The sequence below is a fragment of the Thermobia domestica genome, chromosome 8 (assembly GCF_964235325.1).
Source record: "Thermobia domestica chromosome 8, izTheDome1.hap1.1, whole genome shotgun sequence".
Taxonomy (NCBI): domain Eukaryota; kingdom Metazoa; phylum Arthropoda; class Insecta; order Zygentoma; family Lepismatidae; genus Thermobia; species Thermobia domestica.
The window spans coordinates 206,279,272-206,300,085 of record NC_137461.1 but is presented as its reverse complement, the minus strand read 5'-3'; the positions used below and the strand labels follow the sequence as shown (position 1 = coordinate 206,300,085).

The 20,814-nt window shown below is 34.3% G+C and overlaps 1 protein-coding gene across 8 annotated transcripts in view; it reads left to right on the top strand.

Annotated features, from left to right (window-relative positions):
• Positions 1-20,814, top strand: part of LOC145693422 (uncharacterized) — a 129,776-nt gene that overhangs the window by 14,930 nt on the left and 94,032 nt on the right. For 6 of the 8 annotated variants that reach the window (XM_081769400.1, XM_081769398.1, XM_081769399.1 and 3 more), the window contains exons 3-5: positions 15,753-16,074; positions 17,196-17,333; positions 18,670-18,782. In XM_081769400.1, the coding sequence (XP_081625526.1) occupies positions 15,753-16,074; positions 17,196-17,333; positions 18,670-18,782 (573 nt within the window). Of the gene's footprint in view, positions 1-11,969; positions 12,030-15,752; positions 16,075-17,195; positions 17,334-18,669; positions 18,783-20,814 lie in introns of all 8 variants that reach the window. The other 2 variants (XM_081769403.1, XM_081769401.1) reach the window with 2 other exon arrangements.

Here is a 20,814-nt window from a genome sequence, read left to right as displayed (position 1 = left end):
CGTTTCACTATGCACTGCACAAGGAGGGTGGGGATTAAGTCAGCCGCGGTTTCCTCTTCTGCGCTGTCCTCTCCACAGAAATCTGGTTCTCAAGTCCAATCCAATAGTTCATATATCACACGAAAGAAAGCATCCAACAATCATGCTGCTCACAATAGGATCATCTTTTGGAGGTTCTCCTGCCAAAATTCATTGACTGCATTGAAGAACGTTTAAAACTAACTTGTTAGCCCTTTATCTTTTCGGCTATAACTCATAAAATCACAAAATGAATTTAAATTCAAGGCTCGTTCTATAATCACACAACAACAACACTTGGTTCCTTTCGCTTCAACTTTTTAGGAACAACAACGGGCACAAAGCTCTGGAAACTTAAAGTCAGGTCGACGGGCTGGGTGCGAGCCCGTGTAAAAGCCTACTCTACGTGCAAGACGCACGACAGGTGCGAAGGCACCCCTTCCTATCCCAGTCTCTTCAATAGACTGACTTGCTTTTTTCGTCAATCGCTTGTGTTGCTTCTCCGAAGGGAAAATCCCGGTTTTAACTTGAAACGCAACCAACTGATGCAATGGCTAAATTTAGCGATGAGACTTCTTGCTGGAATGTTCTGTGGAGCGATTCTTCTTTCTTTTTAACCATAAAAGGACTGCTGGACGATTTGATCGAAGTTGGTTGCTCACACACACATTCAAACATATATGTATATGCTTGAGAAGAGAGAGAGTTCTTGTAAAATTTCCATACGAGGTCTGTTTATTAATTTTGAAATTTACACTGACTGTCTTTCTTCTTTTAATTAATACGATTAATGAGCGCCAAAAAATCCGTAACAACCTATGGCGCCCACAGGGCTCCGAGCAAATTGATACAATTTGCGATGAGAATCCTGGCCGTCGAAGGGTTAATGGCTCATGTTGAAATGTCACTGGAAAAATCGCTGTATTGTGGAACACCCTGTATATAAATCTAATGTCACTGGGGACTCACTGTGAAAATTCGGTATATTGGGATTATACTGTATATAACGGATCATACTTCACTTGGTAACTATGAGGTTGTTCACCCTGTATGACGATAAGCCATCTTTATTAAAGCCACCTTTAAGTTCAAATTAAGCCACTTTTATGCCACCATTAATAAATTGTTCATTATTATTTCATTTATTTATATTTTCAGTTTATAGTTCCTTTTATTTATTTATCTATTTATTTTCCAAATATTGGTTTCTCACCATAATTAAATATATCTTAATTCACTTTAATATACCATTCAATTATTTCTCATTGTTTTTCACTAAACACCTAATATATTCAAATATATTAAGCCAAATAGATATACAAATAAACATTAATACAGAAAATACTTAACTACTAAACAACAGTAAAATGTGTATACCGATTTCGGAAGTGTAGCCTAACAACGTAACGAACGGTAATATCGAAATTCCTAATATGTAGTTTGTGTAGTGTAATGTGTGTATATATGCACCTTTTACAGCAGACTTAATTAATACTTAAATTTTCTTATTCATAGTTTTTATAACATTCAATTATCAAACATAAAAATCTAACATAACATCAAAATGATTATATCAACTAATATATTCATAAACGCAAAATATTATTAATCCAAAAGAGTTTTCAAAACAAAAATTTGTAAAATAAGTATACCATAATTCACATACTAATTATTCAAAATACTGTATTTCAACTTATTAAACATCGAAATACCCAAAGAATTTAAAGTCAAATATACTATTAAGTTTTAATAATCATATTGCTCAAACAACAAACAAAAGATTTATTGATTTGTTTCAAATAAATTTAGAATCACATGTCAACTCACTTTTTTTTTTTTTTTTTTTTTTTATTATTATTATTATCAGCATTGCTCACAGCCAACGTAAACTTTTATTTTACTAATTTATTTATTGCAATAAGTATGCGGGCATCAACACTAGAACCTGTATAACATTGGCGAACATACGACCTTTGGCTGATATAATCATTTCCTAATCTCATTTTCAACAAGGATCTTATTGGCAAAGGCATAATACAACTCCATTTTGCGGGCATTAAACGCAAACACATACCGCATAATAAGAGGGATTTACAATCCACCTCTAAACACATTAAACACTTGGAAAAGACATTCCCTACTCGTCTAGGAACAAGCTAGGTATTCGGGAGATAACAAGGAGTATCTACCTCCAAACGTGAACCGCCCTCTAATGGCCTTTGGTTTCACGATAAAGTACACGTATGCCGTAACAATAAATTCAAATAAGAATGCCGCTCTATATAGCCTTTGGCATCTTAAATATAGCCCTAATTCATTTATAATGCTCAATTGCCAATCGGTTGAACTCAAACGTATACAGCTCAAAATACTTTGCACACAATCTTTTTGTTCGCTCGATGACCATCATCAATATCAACGTGCCAAATAGATTTAAATCTGATTGCCTCAACATACTATAAGCAATAGAATCTATGAATTACTATTAAATTGTACAATGAACCAATTTCTTTCCATTATTTATTTATTTACTTAAATTTTTTAACTCTCGAAATTCTCAAATTCAATCTAAATTTTCGTTATAGTTGCGTGAGTTTATTGACAAGTGCTGATTCAAAACGATATTCTCTCCTTTTAAACTTTCGAACACAAAAATAATCGGATAAACAACAAAATACTTCGTTAATCTCAATCGTTCTATTCAAATGAACCATGTAGCGAAAGTTCCAACTACTACTTTTCTCATATTGAAATGAATGAAACTCTAATAAAGTGAATTAAATAAAATTTTTTCACCTGTATGGGTTATTTAAAACAAACGAAACATAATTAGGTATTCTCTCTTTTGTGTGAGTCGTTGAGCAATAGATAAACTTGTGAAAATTATGAAAGCAGACTTTTTTTTTTTTTTTTAAATATGTTTTCCACATTAAAACTACTTCATTTTTAAATGTCTGTTTTCCATAATAATGATTGGAATATACGAACGTAATATATATATATATATAAGTGATACAATATGTGAATGAAATTCAAATTCTGATTACAGTTTCTCACTAAATATGCAAAATCTATTCATAAACTAATAAAGTTCAAAACTAAACAAAATTCACCTATATACTAACATTTTTACGGATTATATCATAATATGTAAAATAATTAAAATATCAATCTATATATTTGCATTACATAACCTAACTAGTAAACTTTAAAACATTTTAATATATACATAAGTTAAACGGCAGTTAGGCCTTTCGAAGCGCCCTCCTGCGTGCCATTGATTGACAAAGCAGGTCGTAAGTCATGAATTAAACAAAAATATAGGTTAATGAGTTGATCCCGAAGATCAATGAGCGCTGACTTACTATTTTCTTACATAACTGGAGTGTGCGGGGTCGTTGAGCTCCCCGACGATTTGGATAAATCGCTCCTGCACAAAATCCTTTGTCCCTCCCAGCTAGATGCTTTATGCATCGTAGCTATGTCATAACCGGGTAAAATTTTCCAACCCCAATTGGACTGTCAGTATCTAGACCTAAAGAAGGTGTTTCAAGAAAATAAATATATGAAAAGGACAATAAGAATACCCTGGGGGGGGGGGGGGGAATTCGATACTACAGCCCTGTATCTTAGTACCATTAATCACTCATTAATTATTAATTATTTTCGGCTCGCTCATACCTACAAAATTAGTAGGTTTACAATTGCATCCACTAAAAGAGCGCCAGCCGATACGAAGGTGTGCGGCCTATCTGGCAAAAATGCACTTATCAACATCAGTAATATCGTCATATCCGGTATTAAGTCACAATCGGGAATAAATCAATACATTTAGCCATATCGGGTGGTGACCATATCGCTTACAATCAGAATGTCGTATTCGTTATTCAATTAATTTTACTTTAATAACTATTATTCACGTTCCCTCAATTTCTAAAATACACTCATTTCAAAATTTAAAACAATATTTATCAAATTTTATCCAAAATCAAACCAATAAAATTAATGAATTCAAGATCGACGATAAATTTAATTATCAAATTTCCATAATGTTTATAATTTGCTCATTAAACCTTAATACAGTTTAGTACCTGCTATTACATAATAAAGTCGATGTATTCTCATAACACAAATTTAATTCTGAAAAACATTGCTTGAAATCCCAATTTAATATCTTAAGTTTATTTATTTATTTATTTTTAACATGGCTGTAACAACTGATTAACAACAATTTTGTGATAGACGTTTAATGGCAACTAACTGGGTTATGGGCACTTGCAAAACTGAGCTAGAATAATTCATATTGCGGTTGTCTTTAAAAATACAATTTACACAACATAAGAGGGATAACTTCACCTCAAAGCATGGGCGTTTCTAGAAATATTTCCTACACATCCCCAACATCGGACGTAAAAGAGATATACATATCAACCTTATGGACCATTGTCATTTAATAACATAAACACACAAAAATATAGGCTTCTTGCCTCCTCCAGCATCCTTGGCTGGGAACTTAACAGCAACGAGGGAAAAATCAACCTCGAAAAACACAGATGCGGCCTTTAATTGCCCTTGGCATCGTGCACACTTCGCAATATATATGTGGTCCTCGGTATAAACGTCTGCGTCTCTATAGGCCTTATACGAAATTATCGCCCTCTATGCGAATATTATCGCTAGTATCCTGAAACGCAACATCGGTGTCGCTCTTCAAAATAGCCTTTGACACCGGCATTAACCCGCAACATGGAAGCTACTTATTAGCCTAATCCATTTTTGCCCAATTATAGTTCTTAAATTACCATTGGCCTTTGCCTTGCATATCTCAGTTACTCACTGCCACTATACGCCTCTCTCTCTCTTTTTTTTTTTTTCAAAAGCATTTCCAACTGAACAAAACTGATTTCGAAAACATTTCACTAAACTGAAACAAGTTTCTGATTCAAACTTAAACAAATAACGAGAATACTTCAACATTAAATTCTTTATGATGCAAAATATTATTCACTTTTAATAAAATATTTTACTTTAAATGTACCAAATATATTATAGGTAATGCTACCTAAACAAAACAAACACTTTATACGTCGATACCAAATTGTGTCGATGATCATTGGTAGTACAATTTTCAAAAAATGTTATTATAAATACACGTAACATTTTCTGAAAAGTGTGCTACAGGAAAAAAGAAGAGAAAAGTTATTTACCAAAATCCCAAATAAACGCAATTTATGATCTCTTTTTCGTCAATTAAAATGAATATCTAATAAAACGTGAAATTTTAAGCGTCAAATTAAATATCTTGTTCTTAAATAAATAGATTTAAAATGTCACAAGCCGAAATGGAATTTAGAAGTGTGTGTGTCTAAAGGCCAAATTCACACACTAGCTGAGGCCCAACCGGACGCTACTCCGATTTCGTCACTTTAATTTTGAAAGAGGATAGTAGTGACGCCTCTAAGGGTTGAATCATATTTTTCAACCTTTTGCCTCTTCTTAACTTGTAAAACAGTTTTTGTAATTAAATTCAATTAAGTTTCAAATTTCATTAATGTCGTAACAAATACCCACTGACTTTACATAACGAACATTATATGTGAATGGATTCATAAACAGATTTCTTAAATTCAACATTATTTTCAATTACTTTCAAAAGCATACTAAGTATTATTTAATTTTCGCTGTTTCGACGCCTAACCAGTCTTATATTACAAAACTCATTATGCTTTTGCACATGCTTAATGACAAAGTCAGATGAAAAGATTCATTAACTGAAGGAACACTTTTTTTTTTAATCCAAAGTTCATAATTAATTGTGATATTCATCAGTGTTTCTCTAATTGAATTTTCAAATATCTCTAATTGCCTAACATTTCTCTAAATGCTTAATGGTATGGGGACAGCTAAATATTTGTATAAACATACAAGGTAAATGAAATAAAAACTCGAAGAAAATGGAATGGTAAAATTTTATTAATGACGTTTGGTTCCCAAGACTGGAAGCACCTGAAAAGAAATAAGACATACAAAACATAGACATCCTAACAAAATTCGATACAGAAGTTCCATATCTGAAACGGGATAATCAAAGTTTCCAAAAGTGGAGGGGTATTATTAAAATTTTCCAAGTCCGAAATCGCGATCTAAATTAATTACCTATTTAAAAATTTCCAATACTGTCCTTCCTCTGCTTTTCACATTCATCCCTCATCTCCAAAAACTGTAAAGAAACAATAAAACATGATATTTAAATGAACGTACCTGATTGTAAATGGATACTGGTGGTTCCTCTGGATGGGCGCGTCGGTGACGGTATGCACACACTTGAGGCTGAAAAGCAAATTCCTAACTTTCGAGATTCGAGGGGAATAATTAAAGTAAAAGAGTAATAGTCTTTATTTTCATTCTCTATAAAAGCTTAAAAGTTTTATTCGGTGTTTAATTTTTCGTCTCTTCCGGGATTCAGTCCAAATTCGGGCAAAGTTCGCGCTTTGGTTACGCTACAACTTTCATTTTCCACCGATGCCGATTGCATTTGTACGCCTTTAATTTCATACGCTTACGAGTACTTTTCCAGTTAGTTTTTCTGATTCGCGGGGCTTTTCTCCTTTCTACAACATATTTACTGAATTTCCACGCGATGATACATCTTCGTTTACGGCGCTTAGATTTGCGATGCGTCACGGTGTTTTGCACAAATTGCTCTTCGCGCTTACGTTTCTTAAAATTTCTCTGAGTCGATGCTTTCAAACTTTGCACGTTTGGTTCGAAATAAGGTCGCCTACATTTTAATTTTGATTTATGTCTGGTTTGTCTGCAATTACATTTGATTTGTTTCGGATTACGCCTATTAGTGCGTTTTTCATTTATTCTGAACTCACCGTCTAGCATATGTTTGACATTTGTTTGCTTACTCTGGGCGTACATTCTAAGATTAGGTTGACGAATATTATTGTCACCAAGAGCGATCAGCTGTTTCGCTTTCCGGCTACTTGCACGATCGAGTTTTTCCTTTTTACACGTTCGCGGTGACGGGACGCTAATTCTAAAATTTGCATACGCGAAAGAATCAAATTTATTACGCTCATGACCCACTTGTCTATCGCTACTTTTACGTCTATGAACCTTGATCTTGCTAGCTATGCGTCGTGACATCTTTCTGTTTCGAACTAGTATGCTAGGGAAAATCGGTTGACCATTTCGAACTACCTTATCTTTCCTTTGTGCCTTATTCTTACATCTTAAGTTCTTCGCTAGTGTATGCTTACTTTTCGGCCTACATTGTTGTCTGGTTACGGGTAATGGTTTTGACCAATTAATCACACAACAGCCATTGACTATGTAAAACACAATTCTCTTTGCGGGCTTACATCTCAAACTCTTAACTTGAAGTCGTTGACCTATACTACTATGTTCAGAGTCGATACGGACAGAGTCGAATCGCAATATAAAGACGTAACTCATACTAAACGACATGTACGGTACTACAGACGAATATGTAGTTGTGAAATCGCGCAAAACAATTTGCTCGCGATACAAATATAACAGCATTAAATTCTTAATCTCGCACAGAAATAATAACTCAACTCTCATGCCTTCCCTGGCTTCTCCGAGAGGAGGGGTACGCGCTACCACAGCGCTACCATTCATTTCATACAATTCATCGGCATCCCTCGCCGGCACTGCAACTACATTTAAAACCTGTCTGTCTACGGATACTCGCATCAAGCCATGTTTAATTACTGCCTCTGTATTGCCTATTTCTTTTCTCTGAACGCTACCATCCTCTTGTTTTACTCTACATGTATTTATCATCGACTTTCCTTCAAGCATTTTACACGACACATCGAGTTCTTGTTCGAACTTACAAAACAATTTATCCGCCATTGAGCAAAGTTGTTTACCAAAATTATAGTCAATAGTCTCACTAACGTTGTTTTTCCTGACCACTATTTCCGGTGAAAAACAAATATCTTCAAATACAACATGATTATCAAGTAACTCAAAATTTTCCTCCGTAACCTGCGCTTGTACGTACTCAAGGGTTTTTTCGATTTCTAATGGGCCTTGCACTTCGTATGCTACACTTGGAACTACGCTAACACTAGCCTGATGTACTATTAAAGGTGGTAATTCGCAACTAACACATTCAGAACGGATGTTATTGACACAAATCTCCATTTCATAGCTAATCAAAGGTGTCGCTATTTCAAACGGTTCCTGATTGATGTCAACTATGTTTACTTCTTGAAAGTCTACTTTAGTTTCACTTACACTAGACTGATGTAAAACTAATGGTGGTAATTCGATAACTACAGGTGTAGAAATCTGACATTGTTCTATACATTCATTTTCTACAAAGGTGACTTTAGCTTGTAACTGCTCTACATAATTTTCCAGTAGACTATTTTTACTTTCTAAACATTCAAATTCAATTGGCCTAATTTCACAACTATTTGACTGCATGACACTCAACGGTGGTAATTGAATTTCAACAGAAGGCAAAATTTTGTGTGTTTCCTGACATAAATTGTCTGCTGTAACTAAGCGTGCATACTGCGGTTCAACTTTCGACGATGATTTTATTTCCACGCATTTTTCAAAATCTACATATTCAAAATCATGAAACGCGTGTTTATTCCAGGTTTTCAATTTACTTAAAGCTAGGTAACGAGTAGGTGATGCTGACCTGCACAACAGCTGCTTGCCTGAATCTACTTCGGATGTATCAGCTGGTTTCTTATTCTTAGCTTTGTGTTTCCTACGCTTACCGGGTTCACTTTCGAGTTCTCTTACAATTTGTTCATGCAAGTATTCATCATAGCTCGAGTCTCCTATTTTCTGATACTGTTCTAAAATAAATTGCAATTCTTGCATCGTACGTCTACCTATGACTATAATTCGTCGTCTGTCATCTGTGCGCACTTCTGCCGTAACGTCAAATGTAAATGGCTTCCTTTGTACGGTGAAAGTAACTTCTTTCGGAATATTCAAATTTTTATTTCTGTCTGGTGAACCAAAACATTCGAATTGATTAACTCTACGCCAAGTAATATAATTAGTTTCTTCATTCTTATCTAAATATATATCGAAAAAATTTCCGTCTATAGTTACGTTAATGGACCTCATGATTTTTTTTTTTTAAGCTGAAATCTAAAATGCTCTAAGTTCACTGAGAGTTTCCTGATATTTCTCAAATGCTTATTAATTTATTTTAACATATTTTAACACACATTTATATAATTATTTTCTTACAACATTCTTAACATTTAACACATATATGAATAACCAAGGTGCAAACAAAATATTAAGTCAGTGTTGTTGTGTGTGTTTGGCTATGATCAGCTGATTGGTGTTTGTTCGTCTGCTACTTGTAACTACGTAACTCAAATTCTCACTGCTGTCGAATTTTAAAAAATGAACACTAATATATTTAAATACAATTCTATCCGAAGATTAAGCTAGGTCCTGTTTACGGTTTCGCCATTTATGGATATGACCGACCTTTGTGGGTTTATCGTAAATAAAACTATATTATCTCTCTCTCTCTTGTTTCACTTGCTCCAAACTTTGGTTTCATGGCTTCCAGCGCCCACAAAAGGTTGTCATAAACCATACAAGCAATCGTCGTCTCCACCGACCGCTGGAATGATATCGGGGGAGAGAAGAGTGCTTGCCGTAAAGATAGATGAACAAAACAAATTAAAGTAAATAACCTATAAACTGTCACAACGCCTTCTAAAGCTACATGCAATCACGGCTAAGAATTAAACATGAGATTAAAATTATGAGTACTATGTATTGTAATCAAACAAACAACATACAATAAGTAAACTACAAGCAAATTATATATTTAACAACCTGAGCGCTCAAAATGATTACTCTGAATTTAACTTTTATTTTCTTAAGATCATTTACTTTGATCAGGTGGCTTTTCAATTTGTAAGAATGATTCTTTCTCAATTCTACTTACAGTTTGCGTTGGCGGCATGGAATGAGAGTATTGAGAGTAGTGAATAATTTATATAACACTCGCGTTTCACTATGCACTGCACAAGGAGGGTGGGGATTAAGTCAGCCGCGGTTTCCTCTTCTGCGCTGTCCTCTCCACAGAAATCTGGTTCTCAAGTCCAATCCAATAGTTCATATATCACACGAAAGAAAGCATCCAACAATCATGCTGCTCACAATAGGATCATCTTTTGGAGGTTCTCCTGCCAAAATTCATTGACTGCATTGAAGAACGTTTAAAACTAACTTGTTAGCCCTTTATCTTTTCGGCTATAACTCATAAAATCACAAAATGAATTTAAATTCAAGGCTCGTTCTATAATCACACAACAACAACACTTGGTTCCTTTCGCTTCAACTTTTTAGGAACAACAACGGGCACAAAGCTCTGGAAACTTAAAGTCAGGTCGACGGGCTGGGTGCGAGCCCGTGTAAAAGCCTACTCTACGTGCAAGACGCACGACAGGTGCGAAGGCACCCCTTCCTATCCCAGTCTCTTCAATAGACTGACTTGCTTTTTTCGTCAATCGCTTGTGTTGCTTCTCCGAAGGGAAAATCCCGGTTTTAACTTGAAACGCAACCAACTGATGCAATGGCTAAATTTAGCGATGAGACTTCTTGCTGGAATGTTCTGTGGAGCGATTCTTCTTTCTTTTTAACCATAAAAGGACTGCTGGACGATTTGATCGAAGTTGGTTGCTCACACACACATTCAAACATATATGTATATGCTTGAGAAGAGAGAGAGTTCTTGTAAAATTTCCATACGAGGTCTGTTTATTAATTTTGAAATTTACACTGACTGTCTTTCTTCTTTTAATTAATACGATTAATGAGCGCCAAAAAATCCGTAACAATTTCTTAATTAACTTTTCTTTATTCGTTTTACCGAGCATGAGAAGAAAGAAAGAAAGAAAAATGCATTAACAAGCAGTTCAAGAAGAAATCTGAAATTTCTCTTATTTGTTGCGAGGCATTAGGAAAATAAACATATATGGCATTGACATATCCTTTGCAGTCTCAGTAATAGTAGACCAGAAGAAAGGAACGTGTGAAAGCTCATAATAGTAAATTATGTGTTAGAAATAATGTATTGACATTCTGAAAATGTGTGTAATGAACTAATTGATGTGTGCACATTTTTTTTTTCCCTCTGTAGGGAATTATTTTCACCATTTAAGTTTTCCCGCCTCATTGAGTTCTTTTAGCATGCATATTCTTGTTTCCTCTTCTCACTTTACCTTCCATATCATGTATATTTTGTTTCCACTTTTTACTTCCCTTCCATATCCTTACTGGTAACAGTGATGTCAGTTATATATATTTAATTGAATTGATAACAGAAATAGGAATACCAATAATGACTACAGTGCCGATTTGAAAAATTTTGGAAAAGAAACCTTTACTGATAAATTTTAATAATCTTCTAAGCTTCGTTCTGCTTTCCGTTTTCCTCTTGACACAGCTGTCTGAAATCAATCCTTCAATTTTCTTTTTCTGTGTTTACTTTCAATCAAACTGAATTTTACATATCAGACTATATTTATAATGCATTCGAGAAAGTTAACTTTCATCTTCACATTTCCGGCGATTTTATGAAAGTGAAATAATATAAGAATTTAACTTACAAGTAATACACTAACTTGGACTATTGAGTAAATATTAAGATGGAAGAATTGTTAGTGATGATCGAGAATATCCGATCGTTAGTAAAGGAATCACTTAGAATTTGTAATAGATAATATCCAGTTAAACTGAAATTAGTGCTTAGCACTAGCAAATGTTCCTAAGAAATTTGTATGAAATTTTGTTTCTTTTCGTACTGTATGCTTTCCGATCTTAAAATGTGAAGACTAGTTGATGGTAGTTTATTTTTAAATATAATTTTGATCATAGTTTTCAGAAAGAAAATGCTATAGTTAGAATGAATTTCTTTTCAGCAGATCGTGATTTGTAACTTAAATGAAAATAAGCAGTGTCCGTCTCAGTACTTTACCAAGGTAATATTTTCCTTTTTTGTTCTTCGTTTTCTATCATATTTCTGTAGTATCTTGCTGTTGGTACAATCAATATATATATGATAAATAACGGTAACAGACGATAAAAACAATTCTTATGATATCATTTTCAAAAATAAATTGGTGATGTGATTCGCCATTTTTCGTTCTATACAATAGTTAATACAAAAATATTATTCACGTTACATTTAATTTTATCTGTTACGTTAATGAAAAAGTAAGCCTCTTTTTTAAGAACCTGTCCTGTTGTGTTACCTGTCCATTTAATGTCAATAGAATTTTTTCCTTGCGTGTATGTAAGCTCCTCCTGAAACGTACAATTTATTAGACACATTTATTTCCGTATCATTACTCTATTCCCCCTGTAACACTTTTATCATCTTAAAAGTTATTTCTAAGTTGAATATTCTTTATTTTTTGTACAATGCCTGTTGTAGTTGCATTGTTAAGTTTATTTTCAATATAGTTACTATCTAGTGTTGCTGTCTTTTTACCTTTTATAGAAAGTAGCATAGATTGGTTCATAATCTTGCATGAATTTTATAACTGTATTTATTATCAGTAGTAGTATTTTATTTCATTTTTTTTTTTAATGTATTATATTAGGTGATGGTAATCTACTCATTGTGGCTTATGTGTCCTACATGTGTTTCTTTTACTTTATTTTGCAAACAATTTACAGTGCTGTAAATTAGTTTCCCCCTTTCCAGTCGTTGATTAGGTCGAATTGTTTTGAACCGGAGACTAAGAGGAATGGCCCAAGTATATTTCATTCCTATCGAAAGTTTTCAAAGTCGACAGTGAGAAGCAAACATTTTGAAAGATGTGTTTCCTGGGTGTTCGGTACCTTTTCAAATGTATTCCCATAAAGTTAAGAATACCTTATTTTTCTATGTATTATTTCCGACGGATTGTAATAATGCAAACATTAAGTATGATTACGATATTAGAGTATATCAATGTTGCAATTTAATCCCCAACCTAGAGATAAATTATCCAGTATGATGATTGATCTTTGAACGTGTAAGCTTTTCATTAACATCGAAAACGTTGCGGTAATACTTCGTGTCAATGCGTGTCAGATTTGACTGGGACGATTTCAGTCACAGTTATTTGACGGAATAAAGAGTCGAAAGTGGTTTTATTACAAGAAACTTTTAGGTATGTATGTAAGTGAAGATTTGAATGTCATATGTATCCGGAAATAAACCTATAATCTATGTATGTAACTAGTAAGCCTCTAAATTTCTCGTCTATAATACAGATTTCAAACACTTAGTTTATTTTGTATGAATAAATAGCTTACTTCTGAGTGTTAGATAGTTTCTTGTCTATGATGCTATATATAGCACAAAGAACTGTGCAGGTTCATGTGAAATTGTGACGATTCCTTTTGCTGAAACAATTTTAACCGTCAAAAGCTAAGTTCCTATTTCAATTCCTTTAATGTATTTTCCGTCATAACTTTTTTATTTAGATACATTCGTGTAACGAATTCAGGTCATTTAGATTTATTGTATATTTATTAAAAGGTTGTTACGTGATATTTAAAAAGTAGACACAAGAGTGAAGAAGCTAAATGTAAGTACTTAGCTTTTGAGATTCAACGGCCCATCATCTAAGTGTAGAAGCTACTGAAGGAAAAAAAAGAAAATAGTAGAGACAAGAAAATCTTGTTGTGTTCAAAATGTCATTAGGTTAACAGAGAAGAGAAAAAAATAGTAGAGTGGAGGGAGGACGGTCTGCAGAAAATGAGAAAGTGTAGAGAAACTTGTAGGAATGCAAGTTGTAATGCGAGTTAGTGGAGGCAGCGACATACTGTAAAAAACATGTGTAGATATTAACACAGAAAATGAAGAAAGTTGGGAAGAAAAGAAAATATAATAGTGTTTGTCTTCATTATGCTTATCATTCTTACTACTTTTATCATAGGTATTTGAGTTTGTCTGCTGGAAAATGCAAGACAATGGATTTTTTTTTTTTTTTCTGTTGGTGGTTAATTTCCCACGATTATGCTCCGAAGCTAAGGAAGACCGTGATAATGAGAATGAACGAAACGATGGAATGAAGAAAGTGGGCGGAAATAGGAGAACTCCGAGAAAAAACACACGGCGTTTGTCAGCAGAAAAATTAGATTCATTTTTGGAAGTAGGCCTAGATGTAAAAGATATAGACTGGAGGAGTCACAACTGTCTGGCAGAATGAATATTTTTGTGGCTTCTAGGGTGTTCAGAGATCGAATTAGAGTTCAAAATAGGACATAATGCATCACGGCATTTGGCATTAATCCGAAACAAGAACTAGATGTTTCAGTAATTCAGTTTTCGTAAGTAGAACATGTAAGTTGGCTGTCTACGGTACACAGTTTGGGACACGTATTCCTCTCAGATTGTCTTCTTGGCAATGAGGTAAGTATAGAAAGAGCAAAATTCATTACTTATGAGTTCAAAGAAGATAATGTGGAATTGTATTGTGTATCTCCGTCTCCTACCTATGTAATTGTTTGTAGATAAGGCAGGGAGATATTCATGGCTGAAGAGTGCTACTAATGTAGGACCTTGGGCTTTTTGATTGAAAGTATTACTTGGAGTTAGTGGGCGTGACTATACATAGGTTTGGGGCATCCGTGTTCGATTCTGTCGTTCGGTTTTGAGGAGACAATGGTAAAGGAGGAAAGTAGAAAAGGACCAGTGAATTTCAGAAGAATAATTTAGAAATTATATGGTTATTCCAGCATGTCCCATGGCAGTGCCCTTGATTTTGGAAGAGTGTTTCTTTTCAAAAGTAATTGGTTTCTTTACCTTACTCTTTCCATTAGTGAACCACGCAGTTATTTTTAGAAGATTATATATAAGATATTTCTTCGAAGGTAGACACACATTTTCATTTTATGTATATTAGCACAAGTAGTAGCCACTGGATCAATTGTATTGATATCCACAATACAGCGCTTGAGTACCTATATGTCATCTAACTTCCAGTATGTTTGCAATATCCAAAATTCCAAATTACGGTTGGGGAGCTTCCACAGTTATCAAATACAAAAATTGAAAAATATTAGGAACACGGTATCGTAAGAACGTTGTATTAAAATATCTCGCCGTGTTTCTTTGCCGATATAAATGTGCGCTGTGTGATGAAAGTGAGAGAGATACGATTCACACACACATAAAAGGCGAATCCTTTGCCCATATATTCAATCCTTTTGAATTTTCTGGATTACCTTCTCGTCTTTGATAATGCTGGGCGCTTCCTGTCGAAAATTAGAGAATAATGTCGTGCCAAACAACCTACTGGAAGATTAGAAAGTAAATCAAAAATAGTATACTGCGATGGTAGATCTATATTTTTTCTTCTTCTTTTGAATACGATGGTAATGTTTTCTTCTTCTTTCCTCTGTAAGCTGCTATAGTGTTTTTGTTTAACAGTAGGCATTACGCTTTCGTGTAAAATTAACTTCCTTGTCTCCTTATGTGATTTATATGACTTAAGACATTTAGCAAAGTCTCAACTTCATGTATTTATTTTATTTTATTTACTCTTGAATTACGGCCTTTTTGGTAATGGGTGCAACAAATAGAAGTATTTGTAGTGTGTTGCATTCATCTTTTTCATTTTAAGTTTCTGATGTTTTTAGTGTTTTATATTTAAATTATGATTTATCTGCGAATTACTGTGTAATTTTCATACTCTATTTTCTAACAGGATCTGCAAATCAGAGTGGTGCCAGAAAGGTTACCAGACGTAACAATCCTTCTGTAAGTGAAACAGATTCACAACGGAAGGAAGATACCGCTAAAGAGTCCACACCATCAAATATCAAGACTAGAAGCCTTAGTTCTCATCCATCTGAGAAAAGCAACATGTGTGATTCACCAAGCAAATCCGATTCCGATCAAGGAAGTATGTCTTCTACTTCCTCGGGTAATTTTGTTGGAAATGAGTCGCCTCCTAAAAAATACTACCGCTCTGGCTTCAGTTTTGCACCAGGAGCTAGACTTGAAGCAAGAGATTTCACTGAGAAATGGTAAGTTTTTGCATTAGTTTCATGCAAAAAGAAAGAAAAATGTTTTTAGTTCTCTGTGCGTATTAAACGAATTTGAATTTACATAATAAGTTTTGTGTAGCATTTTCGGCAGCGAACGTTATTATTATTATTATTATTATTATTATTATTATTATTATTATTATTATTATTATTATTATTATTATTATTATTATTATTATTATTTTAATGGGCATAGAGTAATAAAATTAGTTGTTTTCCCGACCTAGCAGACTTCTTTCTGTTTCCCAAAGTTACAAAGTGAAGTTTGACTCCATTTCTGATATTTAGCATGCTGTTACAAGTGAACTGAATAGGATCACATAAAATCTTTCACTGAGGAATTATTGTAGAATTGTTAGTGTGGATGAGACTTTATAGAACTCCAAAGACGTTGTTGCCCAATGTCACTGTTCAGTGGCCAACTCCTGTCATCATTCAATTTAAGATGTATTCCTCCAAAGCTTCTACATTTATAAAAAATCTTCATCCTCATAAAGTATTGCATGTTGATGTAGGAACCTACATCTGTCAATTGTAGGGATTTAATTTCTCGTAGAAATTTTTGACTTATGACGTCATCACCTCCTATGTCTGGACGCAGAACGGTCTAAAACCATACGTAATGTCTTCTACAAGGCCTCTGGACCTAAAAAAAAAAAAAAAAAAAAAAAAAAAAGGACGAAAAAGCTCAAATAGAAGAGAAATAGCGCAATGTACCATGAAAAACGCGTATGGTACAAATTGTACCATAGGATCCCCAAAGGGTTAACACAAGTAAATGATGAAAGAAATCTGGAACGAAATAATGTGAAGAAACGGAAAAGTGCAAAAAACGATTTCCATACAAATTCGTATGTCCCGGGACTAAATTAGAAGTGTTCCGCACCAGAAAAAAGCTTTCTACCACAAAGGCAGCGTGCTTCTTTCATGAAAAATTATCATAATTAATTACAAAATTTCACACTTGTGAGGTGAACCCAGAATTTGCTTATGCAATGATAACAATAAAACTTAAATGATAACGTGTGTTTTGACTACAAAATGAAAACCTTCACCTTCATTATTTTGTTTGTTAATATGTATTATTTTGCTTTCCTAAGGTATTCAGCGAAGGTAGTGGAGGTTGACTGGGATGAACAAGAAATTTTGATTCATTTTGAGAAGTGGTCATCTCGATACGATGAGTGGATATCAATGGATAGTCCTCGCCTTCGACCTCCGACTCTGGTGCCTGTCAAGTAAGTATTTTATTTCTGGTAATCATATACAAAGAATAGTTATTGTAGCGTTCGAAATTATAGTTGCAGTTAATCATTTCAGTCAGGTGCGCTGTTACGAAAAATGCACATGTTACGTAAAATGTTCACTTCGACTCTAATCCTAATGATCACGCGCAACAAATGTGAAGTAATATATATTGAAAGGAATCATGTAAGTGCTTTGGCATTAAAAATCGATTTCTCATTATATGTACAGTCTAAAGTAAAAGTTTTTAACCGCTAACTTTTCTTCTTTTAACTAGTAGCTATAGAAGTATAGTAGTTATAGAAGATTAGTAAAATGTGTAAAAGTCTAATGGATCATACAAGTAAAAAAGGAAATTAAACACTCAAACTTATCAAAATTTAGCTCTTCAGTGAAGGATATAACATTTTGATCTTGCTTCGCACTCAATGAGCCTAATCTGCAGTAACATTTCTGCAGACCTTCATTTATTCTTGCCCTCCAAACTAAACCTCCATAAAACATTATTGAATTGTAATTAAGAGCGTCCACAGAGTATCTTGCGAAACTCGGACTTGTTGTCCTCTTACACTTCATCACGCAAATCAAATGTATATTAAATATAAATCATTTCCTAAGCATATGCACACTTGCTAATCGATTTCCATCCACGTATTCTTGCAGTAAGTCATTTAATCTTTTCAGCGCTAATGATAACTTCAGGGTAAAATGACTAATTTTGATCAAGTTTTCTGGATGTAGAAACGACGTAATTTGTGCGTTACCGAAAACTACTCAATTCCTACTTTACGAAGTAATGGTAATATGTAACGGCTAGGAGGCAAACTGTAAATACTTCATTGTAAGTGGTAACTGTCTTTTGCACAGTTGAACTATGAAAATTTTTTCGAATACATGTATTTTCCAATTCAAATGAATATACTATTTGTACATTAATGTTCTTCTAATGCCCGTTATTTTCCTGCTGTGGATAGTTATATTCTCATGCACTCTGTGGGAAAATTGGAGACTTTTCTTTGAACGTTACGTAGCCTAGTAAGAGGAGGAAAGAGAGAAAAGGATATCATTACTCGTCGAAGTCGATTGTAACTTCCAGTATTCACCGCCACGTTAAATTAAACTTCAGTGAAGTATTGACTGAAGATAACGAGCAATTCAATATCATAGCGAGCTATCTTTTTACTTTTTAAAAATAACATGAATGAAAAAAAAGTTTCCTCCCAAAGATCCACTAGCAGATAACTGAAATATTTTTCTATAAGCAATAAATAAGTCAGTTACGAATTGTGAGTGATTATTACGTGATGCACATATTTCCTTGTATTGTAGACCTGAAGTTCCAGTGCCTCCAATGAAAGTCTTCAAAGTAAATGATCATGTGATGGCAACATGGAGTGATAGTCGCAAATATCCCGCGAAAGTTGTAGCAGTTTTACCAGATGGTAAGTTTCAAACTTCAAGGGACAGTGTAACTAACTTATTAGTAGATTAGCATATTCCTTTTTGTTGGCTGTTTAGTTAGTCATTCAAAAAATATTTGTAATTTTAATGTATTAGACATTTTTCTTTCTTTCTTTTTTAAAGAGAATATTTGTGAAATAATATCGCAAGATCAGTGTGCTAACACTGCTTTTTTTTTTTTTTTTTTTTTTTTTTTTTTTTGTGTGTGTGTGTGTGTGTGTGTAGCTGTAAAGTCACCCAAGAAACATCCTTCTGGTTGTCACATAAAAGAAAAAACCTTTCAGCGAGAAAATTATTTTACATTTTATTAAGGTAATAAATGAGGGGAGTACCGAAGAAAGAAATTAAAAGATACTTCTCTGGACAAAGTGATTCCGTCAGATCGTGTTCAACGTAATACAGTAATAGCTTTTTTTAATGTAACTAGCCGTACTCTTTAATAAAAGTAGTTTTATCGCGGATGTAGTTAATTGATACATTTGTTACTCCATATTTTTCGATTGGAATAGACTCATGTTTAGCGCCCCTTTCAGCAGTGAGGCTGGATGAAATGAAATGAAATCTTAAGCTTTACGTCCCACAGTTATGAGGGCTAGGCTAAAGTAGACGGTGATTATGAGAAATGAATGAAATGGTGGAATGAAGAAAGTGGGAGGAAACGGGAGAACTCCGAGAAAACCTACGCACACTGTGTTTTTCCACCACAAAGTTCACTTGGCGGGAACGGATCAAACCCGGAACCCCACACACCAGGGGTGAACGCTCTACCATTGAGCCACCGCGGCCCCGCGAGGCTATATGAGACATGGCCCTAGAACTTAATGTGGGATCCGAACCACATGAGCTCTCGCCGGGAATCGAACCCGCTCTCCCACGCCGATGACGCGTACGCAAACCATATAGCCACGAGGGAGCTCTTCTATATTTTCCAAGTGCAATGATGATTTAGCAGGTCAAAGTTTGTCAGGATAACTTTTGTTTAAGGACTTAAATCAAACTTACGCTTTCATTTGATATGTTTATGAGGTTTCAAAATTATTTGTGGAACTTATATTCTCTCTCGAACGCAACAGTGTATTGCAGTTTTCGTATCTATTATTTTTCCATTTACAAAATTTTATGGGCTCATATGAGCATCTTAGGGAAGCACCCATGGACAACGGTCATGGTGGTAGCTACAAGGCCTGGGGCTTCCCAAAGTTTCCTTGGGTAACCTACGATCTGAATATATTTACTTGATTATAGCTTGGTTATCTGACGGAACACACCCAAAAGTTGAGCTCCCTCGTGGCTAAGCGGTTAGCGTACGCGCCTTTGGCGTGGGAGACCCTGATTTAATTCCCGGCGGGAGCTCATGTGGTTCGGATTCCACGTTAATCAGTAGATCCACGTCTCATATAGCCTCGCTGCTGAACGGGACGCTAAACTAAAAATCACCTCACCTCACACCCAAAAGTTACACATAAAGCGGCGCCACTAGGAGTATCCTGATTTCTTTTTCTTACATTCTAGGTTAGAGATCAGTCTGAACATCAAATTTCACTTTTCTAATCTTAATGGATTCCGAAATATGGACATCTTATTATAGTAATTGAAATCCCAACCCATTTTGTTTCCTTCTAGGTGCAGTACCTTAAAACGTTAAAACACTTGTCTTATTATATTAAATGAGAAGACTAAATACCAAATTTTATGTATCTAACTTTGAGATTCCGAGTTATCATTCTTATTATTATAATAGTAATTCCATCCTTTTTTTTTTTTTTTCTTTCTTTCTTCTTTCCACCCTCCTTTCTTCTTTGCTAGACCAGATATGAATAATAGTGAAATACATGTTTCATTATTTTAAATGAAGTCAAAACACCGAATTTCTTGTCTCTGACCTTAAGAGATTCTCAGATATGGTCATCTTATTATAATAATTGTAATTCCTACCCCGATTTTCCGTCTCACTCCTTTTTCTTCCCTACTGGGTTTTACATATATTGGGTGTTCTAAAAATAGCACCCACGG